The following is a 14,076-nucleotide window of genomic DNA, read 5'->3' on the forward strand; positions in this document are numbered from 1 at the left end:
ATTTTAAAAGTTAAACAATTGTTATCTTCAGTTTTCTTCTTATTAAGACCAGACGACCAATGAATTTACTACAGGATTAATCAGATAGAGAATATTATAAAAACTGCCTAACACCACAGGTTCCATATAAGGTCGGCGGCTAAGTTTTTTAAGTCCCTCTAAAAAATTAATAAGAGAACAAAAAGTTATTTGAGCTCTATGTTGTATTGCATACTGTTATTTTTGATCTTAATAGGTTATATGAAAATTAGGGCAATTTTGAAGATAGTTCACTCCTGTTTTTAAATTAATAACAATCTAAGTAAATTTTAATCATTTATATAAAAAATAATCCAAAGTTCAATTAAATGTTTTTTAAAACTAAACTTTCTATTAAATTAATCAACTAATGCTAATTACGACTTTTCTTCTGCTGCCCTTTAAACCACACTATAAATCAATATCATTGGTGTGCACTGTATTAAAAATGTCAATGAGGTCAGAAATGAACTTCCTTTTCTAATTCAGTGATAGGTTTATTATATAATTATAATTTTCTTTAAACTAAGTGGTTTGTCATAATTTGACTATATAAAAAAAAATTAAAATAATGGTCACATGAGAAATTCACAGGGAGTAGAATACACATGCTTATTAAGCCTTCTATTTATATTAGATAAACTTAAACTAAAAGGTTTTTCAGAAAAACATCAATTAAAAAAAAGGTTGTCAAATAAAAAAATTTCATATGTTCAGTTATAACTGAATTGATGTTTTATAAAACATGTTAACTGCAATGACTGTAAAACATGATAACTAAATGAAAACTTAAGTGAAGTTAAATTGTTGTTAATTACAATATTTTTACCTTCAACCAGTAGTTGCTGTAAGTTAATATCAATATTATTGTCTTCAAAAAAACTAATTTCCTAAAGTTTCTTTTAACTATTTATGTAACCAGCCTTAAAAAAATCGATGATGCTAAAAACTAATATCCATGAAAAATTCCAGTTACCATGCTTCACGACCGAATGCCTCAATTGATCATTCTTTCAAACAAATTCAAGGCTTAACAGTGTTCACCAGGATAGATACTACTTTTTCAATATATAAACTCGTGCATGAAATTATTGACAGGGAAGATGATGGTTTAGATGACTTTCTGATGGAGGAGAAATCGGTGGAAGATTCAGTTTCCAAGAATAGGCGAAGAAGATGTTCCAGGAAGCCCCAAGATTCGGCTCAGCTATTTAGCTACAATGAGTATGCAATCCAATTCTTGTGTTGCTGTCTTAGATTTCAAGAATGAAGCACAAGAAGCGAAAAGAGAGTAAATGATAAATTCATAAATATTCGTTCTGTGGGACATTTTCATCTTTAATTGTTCATCAATACATACATCATTCGAATACAGGACTGTAGATGAACAGCTTCTCAGGTATCCAGAGAAGTGCCCCTTTCAGATCTATATGGGCCTTGAAGCCGTATAAATTCGGATTGAAAGTTGTGATATTAAATGATGGGAGGAATTTCATGCCACAGAGATAAATACTTTATTCATTTATTTAAAGTCCTTCAAATGGTGTCAAAAAACGGTAAAAGTGGAAAGTTCTCATGTAACATCTTTAGTGTAGCTTAATTTTTTTTTTATTATTTTTTTTTTTGAGGGGTCTCTGAACACAAATCTGAAGTTGTCCAACATTAGTTTTGCTGGCAATCATGAGAATCACACGATTATTTTTTTTTTTTAGCATATGACTTGCAAAGATAGCATTTTATACAAAAAGTAATATATATTAAAATAAAGATGAGAAGATTACCTAAAATTCATATTTCTATCATTTCTTTGTAGTATGTGCGTTTTTCACTGAAAAATTTATCTTTAGCATAATAGGTTCAATATTGTTGGTCTTCAGTTGGAAAATTCTTTGTTTTTTTATACATTTGTTTTAACTACCTTACTATATGTGTTTGGGAGTCCAACAAGTTTTTTTGGTAAATATGAGAAGCCAAAAAAAGAAAAAAAACATTGAAAAGTTTTTCAACTATAACTTTCAACTAAGTTTTTATTTTTTAAATTAAGTTTTTGTTTTATTGTTTTTATAAAAGGCAATCCCACATTAAAATAAATATGAGGAAATTACAATTTATATTCCTATGTTATATTTTAAATTGCTACAGTAAGATTTTATAGGGTTCCAACCTTTAAAGAGGCCTAAAAACTGGGTGGAAAACGATGGATTTTAGAAAGGAATTGTCATCTTAAAATCAAAGGTAAAACCAGTTTACTAACATAACATGGTGCCCTATCTCTGCAAATACCTAACCTCAAATAATTCCTTTAAAATTTTTGTCTTGGTACCATTGTGAACAGAGCAATCCATAACAAATATTAAAATACATATACTATTGGTTAATAATTATAGTTATGCTGAAATGCCTATAAAATGATATGTGAATTTTAGATTAACGATTGGTAGTTGAAAATGTACCCCAAAACTAATTTAAATTAAATTTAAAGTATTATCCTATTGAATGCTATTAATTGAAGCCGAGCAAACTCAGACGCACATAATGTTTGTTCTATCACTTTTTAGACTATAAAATCAAGTTTAAATTTTGGAGATTCCAACAATAAATATTCTGAAAAAAATATGTTTTATTTATACAAAACTGTATATTTTTTGTCGAATATGTTTTGAGTAGCATCTCCCCGTACATAAGAATAAAGAGGCTTAAATGGCTTGGCCATGTAATGAGGATGAGCGAGGAAAGAGTGGCACATAAACTGTAAAGTTACGTTCCTGATGGTGTGCGGCAACGTGGAGGGATGCTGTGAGGCGGGATCTGCGACAACTTAGGATCCCAGTTACCCTTACAGAAGATAGAGAAAGATGGTTGGCAGCCGTTGAGCAGGCCAAGGGCAGCCTGCCTATTGCGCCAGTAAAAGAAGAAGTATATTTTTTGCAATAAAGTAAAATTTTTTTAATTTATAATCTTAACATTTTCTTGAGACTGGTAAATTTTTTTAAAAATAAATAATTTAAATTCTATCCACTATAGTCTCAAAACCATTTATTTCTCTTATAAGTCCGACGTTTCGGCCATCTTCAGGTCTAACTCCTCCCAATACAAACGGCTCTGACTTTGACTCCCATCAAAATAGTAGATTATCCCTGAAGATGGCCGGATTGGCCGAAACGTCAGACTTATAAGAGAAATAAAAGGTTTTGAGACTATAATGGATAGAATTTAAATTATTTATTTTTAAAAAAATAAATTTTTTTCATTTTTATTAAAGCATTTTTTATTAGTTGAAAAAAAATAAATTTTTTTCATTTTTATTAAAGCATTTTTTATTAGTTGTCTGGCATAGCCTATGTTTCATGTTGTAACCCATCATCAGGATCTCAGATAGTATCTCTTAGGATAATTTAGATTAAGAATTTTTTTTACTATGTGGAGGAAAAATGCAGTGGACCAGAGGGGCTATAACAACGATGGTCGATGGAGACTGGAGCAAAGTACCAGGAAAACTAGCTATGCAATTCAGTAGAAAACAAGGAGCAGCACCTAGCACAGTTTCACCACATAATACACTCTTTTTATTGTTCTTAATAAATAAATATAACATGTAATGAATAAATAAAATGAACCTTAAAAGCAAAAGTGGCATATGTCGACACAGTAAGGCCTCGTTATTGCTGAAACTCCCAGTAGGGAACTAATAAAACAGGATATTCTATCAAGGAAAAAATAAAACAAGAAGCAATCAACATTAGATAAAAGCATTCCATTCCAATAGAATAATAAAAAATAAATGTAAACAAATAATTTAAACCACCAAACTCTATAAAACTAAGTAAGAAGGGTTGTCTTAGTCAATAATCTCAGGACGGTTTGTTCATTTATATGTAATGGAACCAATTTAAGATCTCAATAAACAAATAAAACATCATACTAAGAAGTTTAATAGAAACTAATGATAAGATTACAGTAAACGTTTAGTCTTCATGAAGTTTTGTTTTCTTGAAATAAAGGTTTGGAGAAACTCCAGATAAAAAATATATTTAGAACATCATCTGACATTTTTTAATGTAGAATTATTTTTGACAAGAAATTTAAATTTGATATGTTTTGGATCATATTATGACTTTTTACTATTTCATAGGGCTATAAAGTTCTTATACACTGAAAAATGAATTACATTCATCCAATGTGAATTTTGTTCTGGATCAAAAGTAATTTTGTCTGTAGATAGACAAAATGCATTTTGGTCTGCAGCTCCTTATCTCAGATCATTTTCAATGGAAGGGTGAATGGTAAAATTGATCATATAATAAAAAAATTAAAAAGGGTTATTATAATTTGGGTGTTCGAGAATATTTTTTTAATAATAAGTAGGTAAATATTGATCTATACAAAAATGTTCATTGAAAAATGAAAAGACTTTTCCTATCTTGACATGTCGAGGAAGCAAATAAGGAAATAATATTTGCATATTTATATTTAGTAATATGGTTTTAACAATCAAATATCTTCAATTTATCTCCAGAATTAATTAACCTCTATTGATTATTTAATATTCCCAGGTGAGTATTATAATCACTATTTAAAACAATAAATGAATAGACTAACCTTGATAAACACTGTATTTTAAAATTTAGAATAAAACAATTTTCATATGAAACATATGTTCATTATTTATTTTTTTTCTTCACCACGTCAAAATGGCTAAAAGCGAATTGTTTTTCTAAGGTGAAAATACAGGATATTGTAAATGGTTTGCCCTGGGAGGATCTTCCAATGCCAGGGTCAATCCAAAGCTGATACGACAGAATAAGTAATTATCTGCCACAGTGGGTCTCGAACCCAGGCCAAGAACCTTACTCGATGAGCTACTCCACTCCAAAAGATAATACATTAATCAAGGAAAAGAATACATGATAAATATATGCTTTAACCTAAATGAGTGTAAGTTACTGAATTTCCGGATTAACAAAAAATATAATAAATACAAATTATTAATTTGAATAATCACTACCAATCGTCAAACATTAAAAGGGGAGAAACGAATGCAACCCATCTTTATAAACAATTGAATATTAATCTGACAACTTTCTCAAGTGAAGGAATCTGTAGCATAGTGCTACCTTATAGAATTTATCCACATTTAAATAAATAATGAAGACATATATAAAGCCATTATGATGAAGATAATAGTTAATGTTTCACATACATTTAATAATAATTGAGGCTTAGTGAGCCTAAAGGTTCAATATCAATATGATTAATGGCCGTCTACCAACATCTGTCCAGTGATGCCTATCCAAATCCAAATCTACAAGATCAGTCTAGAGGTAATCTGCCCGCCCACCTGTTTTTCGGCTCCCCCTTTAATGTTTATCCATCGGTTCTGTGTTTATTGACATTTTAGGGATCCCTTCATTACTAAGCCCAACAACCTTACACGCCTTATATCTTATTCACTACAATGTATAACATGAAATATATTCACAGGGTTTGTTTAGCCTTCTAAATTCTATCTCTTCTCTCTACTCATCAAATATTTTACACAATACTTTATTTTCAAAAACCCTTAGGGCCTTATTTCACACCCATAAAAAACAGTAGAAAGGATAATAGTTATGTAAATTTTAAGTTTGTGACAGAAGGCTTAAGCCAAAAAGTTTACGTATAAAGTTAAGTATTTCTTGCCTTTGTAATAATTAAATAAATTTCTCAAACAGCACAAATGTATTTCCTCCGATATCTATATTATCACTGAAATGCTGTCAACCATATATTTAGCAACTGTTGCTCTCACTGCAATAGTGTGAAAACTATAAGTTAGTTGCCATGACAGCATTCACTTTCGTAGTATGGCTAGCACGATAACTGGAAGAACATATTGCGGCAGTGAAGCTACTATCACATTAAGACCCATTTTAACAGTGAAACTTTTCAGTCATGGTGTAACTGGCTGTATGACAGTTACAATCATGACATCTCATAGATTAAATTGAGCTTTCAAAATTATTAATTAGGCTGTTTGCTAAAAAAAATCTATATACATAGAAACAGACCGGTCATAATAATACATATATACTGGTGGTTTGTTTTCTATAACTTTTAAATGTCTGATACTAATTTTTCAAATATCTTTAACTTTTCAATAGTATATTATATTATATATGGGTATTACACTAATCTTATTTTTTGAAATTTGTTGACAACCTGGGAAAATATTTCTCCTTGCATTATCAATTCATTCAAAGCTTATATTTATACATTTTTTATAACTATTGAACAATGAGGAATTGGTTTATTTTTTAAATGAACAAAATTAAAGGTAACTACTATAGGGAAAAATATTTCATAATTTTTAGACAACTGTTACAAATCAATAATAAGTTGATGTTATTGAATAAGAAGTGTATTATGAATGGAAACATTGTTTTGTTCAATAAAAATATGATTTATCCATCATTATATTATGAAGAGATGTATCACTATATCTATAAAATGAAAAGCAGACTTCCTATTAGTTATATCAATAATAAATAAGTACTTCAGAGGAAGCCGTTTCAAAAATTCATTTAATTGGACATTAAAATAACAAGTTTAAATAAAATCATTCATTAGTTCTCGATAAAATTTTAAAACAGTTAAAAACCGATGATAAATCAGTACTTTGGCTAAGTTGACTTCAGTGAAAAAGTGGCAGTAACATCCCAGACTTATTCTTACCATAAATACATCATTTGAGTTCAGTATAAATTTTCTTTTTATGCAAAATAGTGAGTGCGTGTGTCTGTACACACATACCATTTAGCAAGACAGTAATTTGGAATCAGGAGACTTTAAGAATCTATTTCCACTAAAAACTCAAATTTGAAATTTTTCATGATCTTAATACTTTCTATATATTTCATAAATAGGTAAGTGAAAGTAAAATTAGAGGGCACAGAGGAGAAAACTTTAGGCAAAAAATCATCAAGTCTGTCAAAAAATTTAACAATTTGGCACTAGTTTATTAAAAGTATTTTTTTTTTGCTATTGCACACAGGTTGCCCATTTTGATACACAGCCATCCAGGACCAAAACCCAACAAAGAAAAAAAAACAAATAACAAAATTGGTCCACCCATTCAAGAAAAAATTGTAACATAAACACACAGAACAATGGTGGAAAATACCAAACATTTATACCAATTACAATAGCTTCTTAACCACCTCTGGAGGCAGTTTCTGATACAAAATATTATGATTATATATATAAATATTTAAAAATAGAAACATTGATTAGAAGCATGTTTGAAATATAGAAATATCGTAGTATGAATTTTTAGAAGTTAGAATAAAGCTAATTAGTTGTCATCATAGAGTTAAAATAAAAAATGAACTAGAAATAATTTTTAAATACAAGAGACAAATTAGCCAAAATTTAATTTTTAATAAATTTTTTAATGTACACAGTAGACCTGCAGCAAAATGTATTCGTACCTGTTTGTTGTGTATTTTGTCTTAATACATTTGGTGAATGAGCTGAACTTTCTCCATTTCTTGATCTGTAACCAGCATTAAAATTACGACAATACGGGAATTCACTAATGTCTTTGTAACTGTTGTCTCCATTGTGGTTTATAAATTCGTTAGGATGATTTTGAATAACATCACTGCCATTATGTTCCAAATAAACACTACCTTCTTTTCTAACTTCATTATACACTTCACTTTTATTGTCAGATATATCACTGTTATGAAGTATTCCATTAGTTTCTGAGCTTAGATCACCAAAAGTTTCTTGTATATGGTTAGCTGAACTACTCCCCACGTCTTTCTGTTTTCTAAAAAAAAAGAAGAAAAAAATAAAAGAAAGAAATATACATATAATTAGTTTAGTTTTCTTATTAAAATTACTTTAATAAAACTGAAATAAGAGTAATTATGCATTGTGACTAAGGATTCATTCAAGGGTAGGAGAAGGTTGGGGACTCACAGTAACTATTAAAACCTCTTGAAGTGCTAGGGGTAAATATACGTGTTTGATGCCCACTATTTCTTGAACAGGGACCAAGTTCTTTCCTGTTAAATTAAAAATCGAAAAAATATTTCATAAAAATCGGATAATAAAAATTTATATATTATCAAAATAATTACTTTAATAATTATTAAGTACAGAACAAAATAAATTTGAAAAATATACATCATCAAAACTCTGAGACTATTTCTCTATTGAAAAGGCTTACTAATCATCTTGATATTCATTTTCAAGGAATCACATTTTTATCAATTTTGACAAAATCATAATAAATAATGCATCAAACTTTCATTAATTAAAAAATAATAATTAAGAATATCTATCAGATGTATAGAGTAAATCGTACAACTGTAAAGAGTATAGTAATCATCACACCCATAGTAACTAATCATCAAAATAATACAATATGACAGCAGAAGTCAATCAATTGAGAAAATGCTGCTAGATAATCAGTAAGATAACATTAAAGTTTTTTTTGTATCATTGTAACAGTAAGAATGGTCGTTAACCAAGAGCTAAGCTGGTAGTAGCTAGAAATAAGTTGTAAGCCAAACAAAATTAAGGTAATGCTAATTAGTTCATATACCTATGTCAATTTGGATAGAAGTTTGGACGAAAATGGTAGAAAAATAAAGTTGATTTCAACACTCACCATATAAAGTGGTTTATTCCTAAAAAAAAAAGATTGGAAACCAGATAAAAGTTGATTAAGTAGTCACATTCAATGGATCCAAGAAAGTTCCGTAACCCTACACACATTTTTACTCACAGTATATTGTTTTTAAGACTACAGTTTTATAAAATGTTATTAATTATATGTAAACACACGAGATGCTAAACAATCAACAAAAATGACTGACAGAGGTGGAAAGATCATTGGAGGGTGTTACCTAACTCATCTAGTGCCAGTCCGCTGTGCACACCTGACCAATATATTACTTAGTTTCTTTAGTTTAGCTTTGTTAGTTTGCGGCATACACAATGATAAGTAAAAACAGATACTTACTATTTAAGCTAACTCAGCCTAGCTCTTAGTCAAAAACCTATCTGAAGATTATTTAATGATATCGAAAAATTAAACAAAATGAAACAACCCCTTGTTTTATATATATACAAAACTTAAAAAAATTGATAATAATTATGTCAAAGGAACCCATTGGTTCGATCCCCAATACATCAAATAAATTTTTACAAATGGTAACAGTCACTAATAAATACTATACAAATACAATATACAATTAAAATCTAAATATCTCCAAATTGAAGTATTTAACGATGTAATATATCAATCAACTTCTGATCTTATATCAAAATAAACTTTTTATTTTTTATGCAATTTTTTTCCAATAAAAGAAAAAGTAGAGCAAGCAGAAAGTAACATTCAATGAAAGTTAGGAAAAGCAAATTGTTACTTAAACTAGAATACCTATAAGATCAGCTGTGAAAATTTAGAATTCCATTTTAAAATATTGTTATTAAGATCATAGAAAAAACAAAAAATAAATATAAAATAATTATGGAAATAAGGGAGGGACATATTTTAGCTAATTTTTTTTTTTTAAATGTAAACACCTGCAAAGTGAAATGTGGGTCTGTGGGGAAAATAAAATCCATTCTAAATAAATTGAGGTAATTTCTAAAGACCAAGTAATTATAGTTAGGCCTATGTCTGTTACCTGTAAAAACAATTACCTACCCTCTGCAGTATTCTAAGTTAAAAGAAATGCCATTCCTTTTATTAGTACCTAGTAAGCAAGGCTACAGAGATAGGGAGATTAATTGAACCCAAATCATATAATAAATTGAAAAGAGAAAAAGTGTCTGTAAGTAGTGTTGCAGTATAGTACCATAAAGAATAGAAGGAATAAAAATGGCATGAGGCAACATAACTTAAGAGATTATCTCACACTTTGGCCTAGTGTATTTCAACCATTTCATTTAATCTTGATTATCTCACACTTTAGCCTAATGTATTTCAACCATTTCATTTAATCTTGATTATCTCACACTTTAGCCTAGTGTATTTCAACCATTTCATTTAATCTGTTAGCAAAAGTGTATTTATGAAAAAGTTTTGTAATTTAAGTAAGAGAGCAGTCATTATCACATCTTAAAATAAATTGCTAAGGAGAAAAAGAGAAATGTTCCACAAAATTTACTAATAATGTACAATCTAGCAATTATTGCAAAAAGTTGTACATAGTTAGAGAAAAGTGTCAATAAATTAATTTAATTAAAAAACAAATCAGTACAAAGATGCTGCTGCTGAAGAAGAGAAAGAAGACTGCCAGAAAGGAAAAGAAAATATCGAGCCAACATATTAGAGGAAGTAATTCATAAGACAAAATGCCTTTAAAAGAATACTTTAAAATTCTTACAATCACATAACAGGCCATCAACTGCACTAGTATCAGAGATGGGTAAAAATTACCTAAGTTGAAACTAATAGCTAATGTTGTTTCCCCAACTCTGACTATTATGCAATAAGGAACCAACCGATCTTTTTGAGACATTGTGTTTTTTAAGCTTTATCAATAATTTTAAATTCACAGAAATAACTCGAGGTACAAAAATACTTATGCTATCGTGCGTTTGATTTTCCTTATTTTGAAGGTTTTTTGCAAAATATAAATTCATAAACAAATTATTATTAAACTGTTACAAAAAAATTTTGTTTGAGTTGATTTTAACACGGAATATTTGGGTTTAACCAAAGGAGCCAAAAAAGCTCTTTAGGAACATGAAAAATTGTCTTGTAAATAAGATATAAAAAAAAAAACAACCTTCAGAGACGAATATAAAGTACATTTTTCAACCTGACATCTCCACTCTCACTAATCATAAATCGGTTAATTAAATAGAATTAACCTCTCCCTCCCTATTTCCTTGTTCCATTATTATTTACATAATTAATTAGCTAGAATCATGAAACAAATTCAATGTTTGATTTTAATTCATTTTATAAAATCTTCAAATTATGATATATCCATAAATATGAATAAAGGCACACTTAATTATGAAATGATTTAATCCTTATCAATTATAATAAAAAATATCAATATAATGTCAACATGTTTATTTTCTTATAACTCCTACGTTTCGGCCATTCGCAAGGATATATTATTTATAATAACCCAGCTAGCAATGTCATTAAAAGGTTCCAGGCTATTTTGCCTTTGTTAAAACATATCTTAGTCTATTAGTATCTTTTTAAACCACTATTTTACTCATTTTAATTTTATTCAATTTCTACTATCTATTATAACCTTACCAATTATTGGTTTTAAATGATTTGGTTAAAAATGCTCTCATTAAATCCGGCATAAATGTGAAGATTATGTTCAGACATATTTTGCATTTAAAAAAAAGAATGATATTAATAAATTACTAGAAGCATTAAATAGTTACCATGAAAGATTAAATTTCACAATGGACTTGGAGCAAGAGGTGAAATTGAGATTATTGGATATGTTGATGATTAGGCAAGGAAATAGAGCTTAATAACAGAATGGACCGAAAAGGAAATCAGCAGAAATGTAATTTTAAATCACTATTCTTGTCATCCCTTCCATAGATATGAAGTACAATGTTATAATACGACATAAATAATATTAAGAGAAAGAATATAGCAGCAATAGTAATGATTTAAAGTTAAGAACCAAATAAAAACGCATTAGTACAACATATATTCAAAAATAAATATAGTTCTAATTTTCAAAATACAATGGTTTCCATAAGAAAATAACACCTTCAAAAGAAAAATGCTAGATGCTATTTATATATCAGAAAATATTAATTATATGGTTAATTTCAAATCAGAAACAAAAAACTTAAAACTTAAAAAACTGACATTATGCTGAAATTTTAAGCAAAATTAATGTGTGACCAAAATATTTATATATAAGATAAATAATGTATAGTTAAATTTAGTAGGTTTTTAAATACTAAAATGAATAAACAAATAAAATAAAATTGGAAATTACTGAAAATATGCCAAACCTGGTACGAGGTGATTGATAACATTGAATAAAATTGAAATTAGTAAAACAGTGGATAAAAATAGGTCAAGAAAATAAACAGTGTGAGACTATTTGGATATTTTTTATAATAATTGATAAAAAAAAAAAAAGAAATCTCAAACAAGAAATTAAAGTATACAGAAATTTAATCCTAATGTTAGATCTTGAAAGTATAAGTCGAAAAGGAGGCATTTTGGCTCTTCAAATTTAATTCTGTTTGCCTGAAGCCTATGTTTCATTGATTACATCAATATAAAAAAAAAATATTAACCTTTAATGTTTTAGTTATATTATTCTAGCGAATGAAAGATATAGCTCTGATCAATCAGAATTTAATATAAAAATGATATCCCATTTTTCGATTTATACCAACCTAAAGATAAAATTGCTGGAATTAGTATGAGATAAATTAAGAAAACTAACTAAAAAAATAAATAAAATAAACTTGTAATTTGAAATTCTCTATAAGAACTTTAATGTCAAAGAAATTTCAATAGAAAATTAGTCTCTAAGCTGACTATGATATTGTTAGTCATGTACGTCAAAAATTTCAATACAGCAAGATATTTTTAAGTAAACCAAAATAAGAAATCATGGTCATGAAATAAGGTAGGCAATTGTTTAGCACTAGCTAAATATAAAAGCAAGAGAAAGTTGAGAATCGAAGTGTTAACTGGCACATCTCTGTGATACCAAGAACCTCTCTCCCTGTAACTCATTATCAACTTGCTGTATAACATGAACTGGTGTCTGAATAGTTATGTTCGTCATAAGCAAATTGTGCTTATAAAAATTAAATATTGAAAGAATATATAATAAAATGAGTACAGAAAGATGGAGGTCAAGAAAATGAAATGTTTATGAAATTAACAGAAACAATGACAGCTAGAAACACTGAAATACCAAATAAGACCTCAGAGTAAAGGGTGACTTTTGATGAAGATATGGGAAAAATTTAAATTTAAGTCACACACTACAAAAAGTACCAATGTCATAGAAACAAAACTATTACTGAGGTTTGCATGAATCCCTTATTTCATGCCCAATAGTATAAAAAATAATCATGAAATAAAATAATATTAAAAAAAAAAAATGAACTATTACCTATTGTCTTCAGAACAGTTCCTACTTTTAAGTTTCACAAAATTATTTTGTTTCCTGTGATCAGGTTTAAAGCTGTTGTTTATAGAATTTAATGAATCTGGAGGTGATGAAGACGGAGCAACTCCAACTATAACTTCATAAAAAAAGAAAAAAAATATTTTTAACAACATATTCCACACAGACAGGGAAAGTAAAAACAAAATAGCATCATTACCTGATGAATTTTGATGATTAGGATGCAGAGAAGGCCAAGCTTCTTTACAGGGTTGCTGTACAGGAACTGTAGGTGGAGAAGGAGTTGGTTTCCTGAAACAATTGGTAATGGAAAAAAAAAATTAATAAGCAGAGAAACAAAAATAAAATAAATCTGTGACTCCACATTTTCTTATGAGAATGGATCTCGATAACCAAGATAATGAGAGCCACAGGTTTTTAAGTCTGAATAGTTTAGAAGTGCGGTGATTCAACTAAGAACCATTACATTAGAGCAACTGGCATATAATCTTTTTCAGTACTAGAGATTATGATTTTCAGTTCATGTTTAAAAGTAGTAGACTTAAAACTCATTTCACAAATGTTACTTAGTGGGTTAACATCCTAAGACAACTACACCTAAACCTACAGGGTTTCTCATCGAAACTAAAGTTAAATTTAAAGGGTTGTTCTCATCGTCTGAAGTGATTTCTACTAAACATTTACCTTAAGATATAAGCAATCTTGAAAGTTGAACTGTCACGATTTGAAAGATTTTATTTAAATTCAGATTTGAAAGTGATAAAGAATTGAAATATAACATGAAGCAATGAGAGCAATTATAACCTCATGTTATAAGCTTTAGTTCAACTTACAAGATGGCTTATTACTACATCACTATATAAGAAGACATTTTGAAAGTTGAACATTCGAGATTTGAAAGACTTTGTTTATTTTA

General features: G+C 28.5%; 1 protein-coding gene across 2 annotated transcripts in view; it reads right to left on the minus strand.

Annotated features, from left to right (window-relative positions):
- Positions 1-14,076, minus strand: part of Cnot4 (CCR4-NOT transcription complex subunit 4) — a 37,191-nt gene that overhangs the window by 12,337 nt on the left and 10,778 nt on the right. For both annotated transcript variants that reach the window (XM_014431415.2, XM_014431416.3), the window contains exons 7-9: positions 13,360-13,451; positions 13,146-13,278; positions 7,485-7,828 (exon numbers count right to left, since the gene is read on the minus strand). In XM_014431415.2, coding sequence (XP_014286901.1) covers positions 7,485-7,828; positions 13,146-13,278; positions 13,360-13,451 — 569 coding nt within the window. The remainder of the gene's footprint in view (positions 1-7,484; positions 7,829-13,145; positions 13,279-13,359; positions 13,452-14,076) is intronic.

This window comes from Halyomorpha halys, unplaced genomic scaffold, assembly GCF_000696795.3.
Source record: "Halyomorpha halys isolate HHAL.00 unplaced genomic scaffold, Hhal_1.1 Scaffold971.1, whole genome shotgun sequence".
In the NCBI taxonomy this organism is placed as follows: domain Eukaryota; kingdom Metazoa; phylum Arthropoda; class Insecta; order Hemiptera; family Pentatomidae; genus Halyomorpha; species Halyomorpha halys.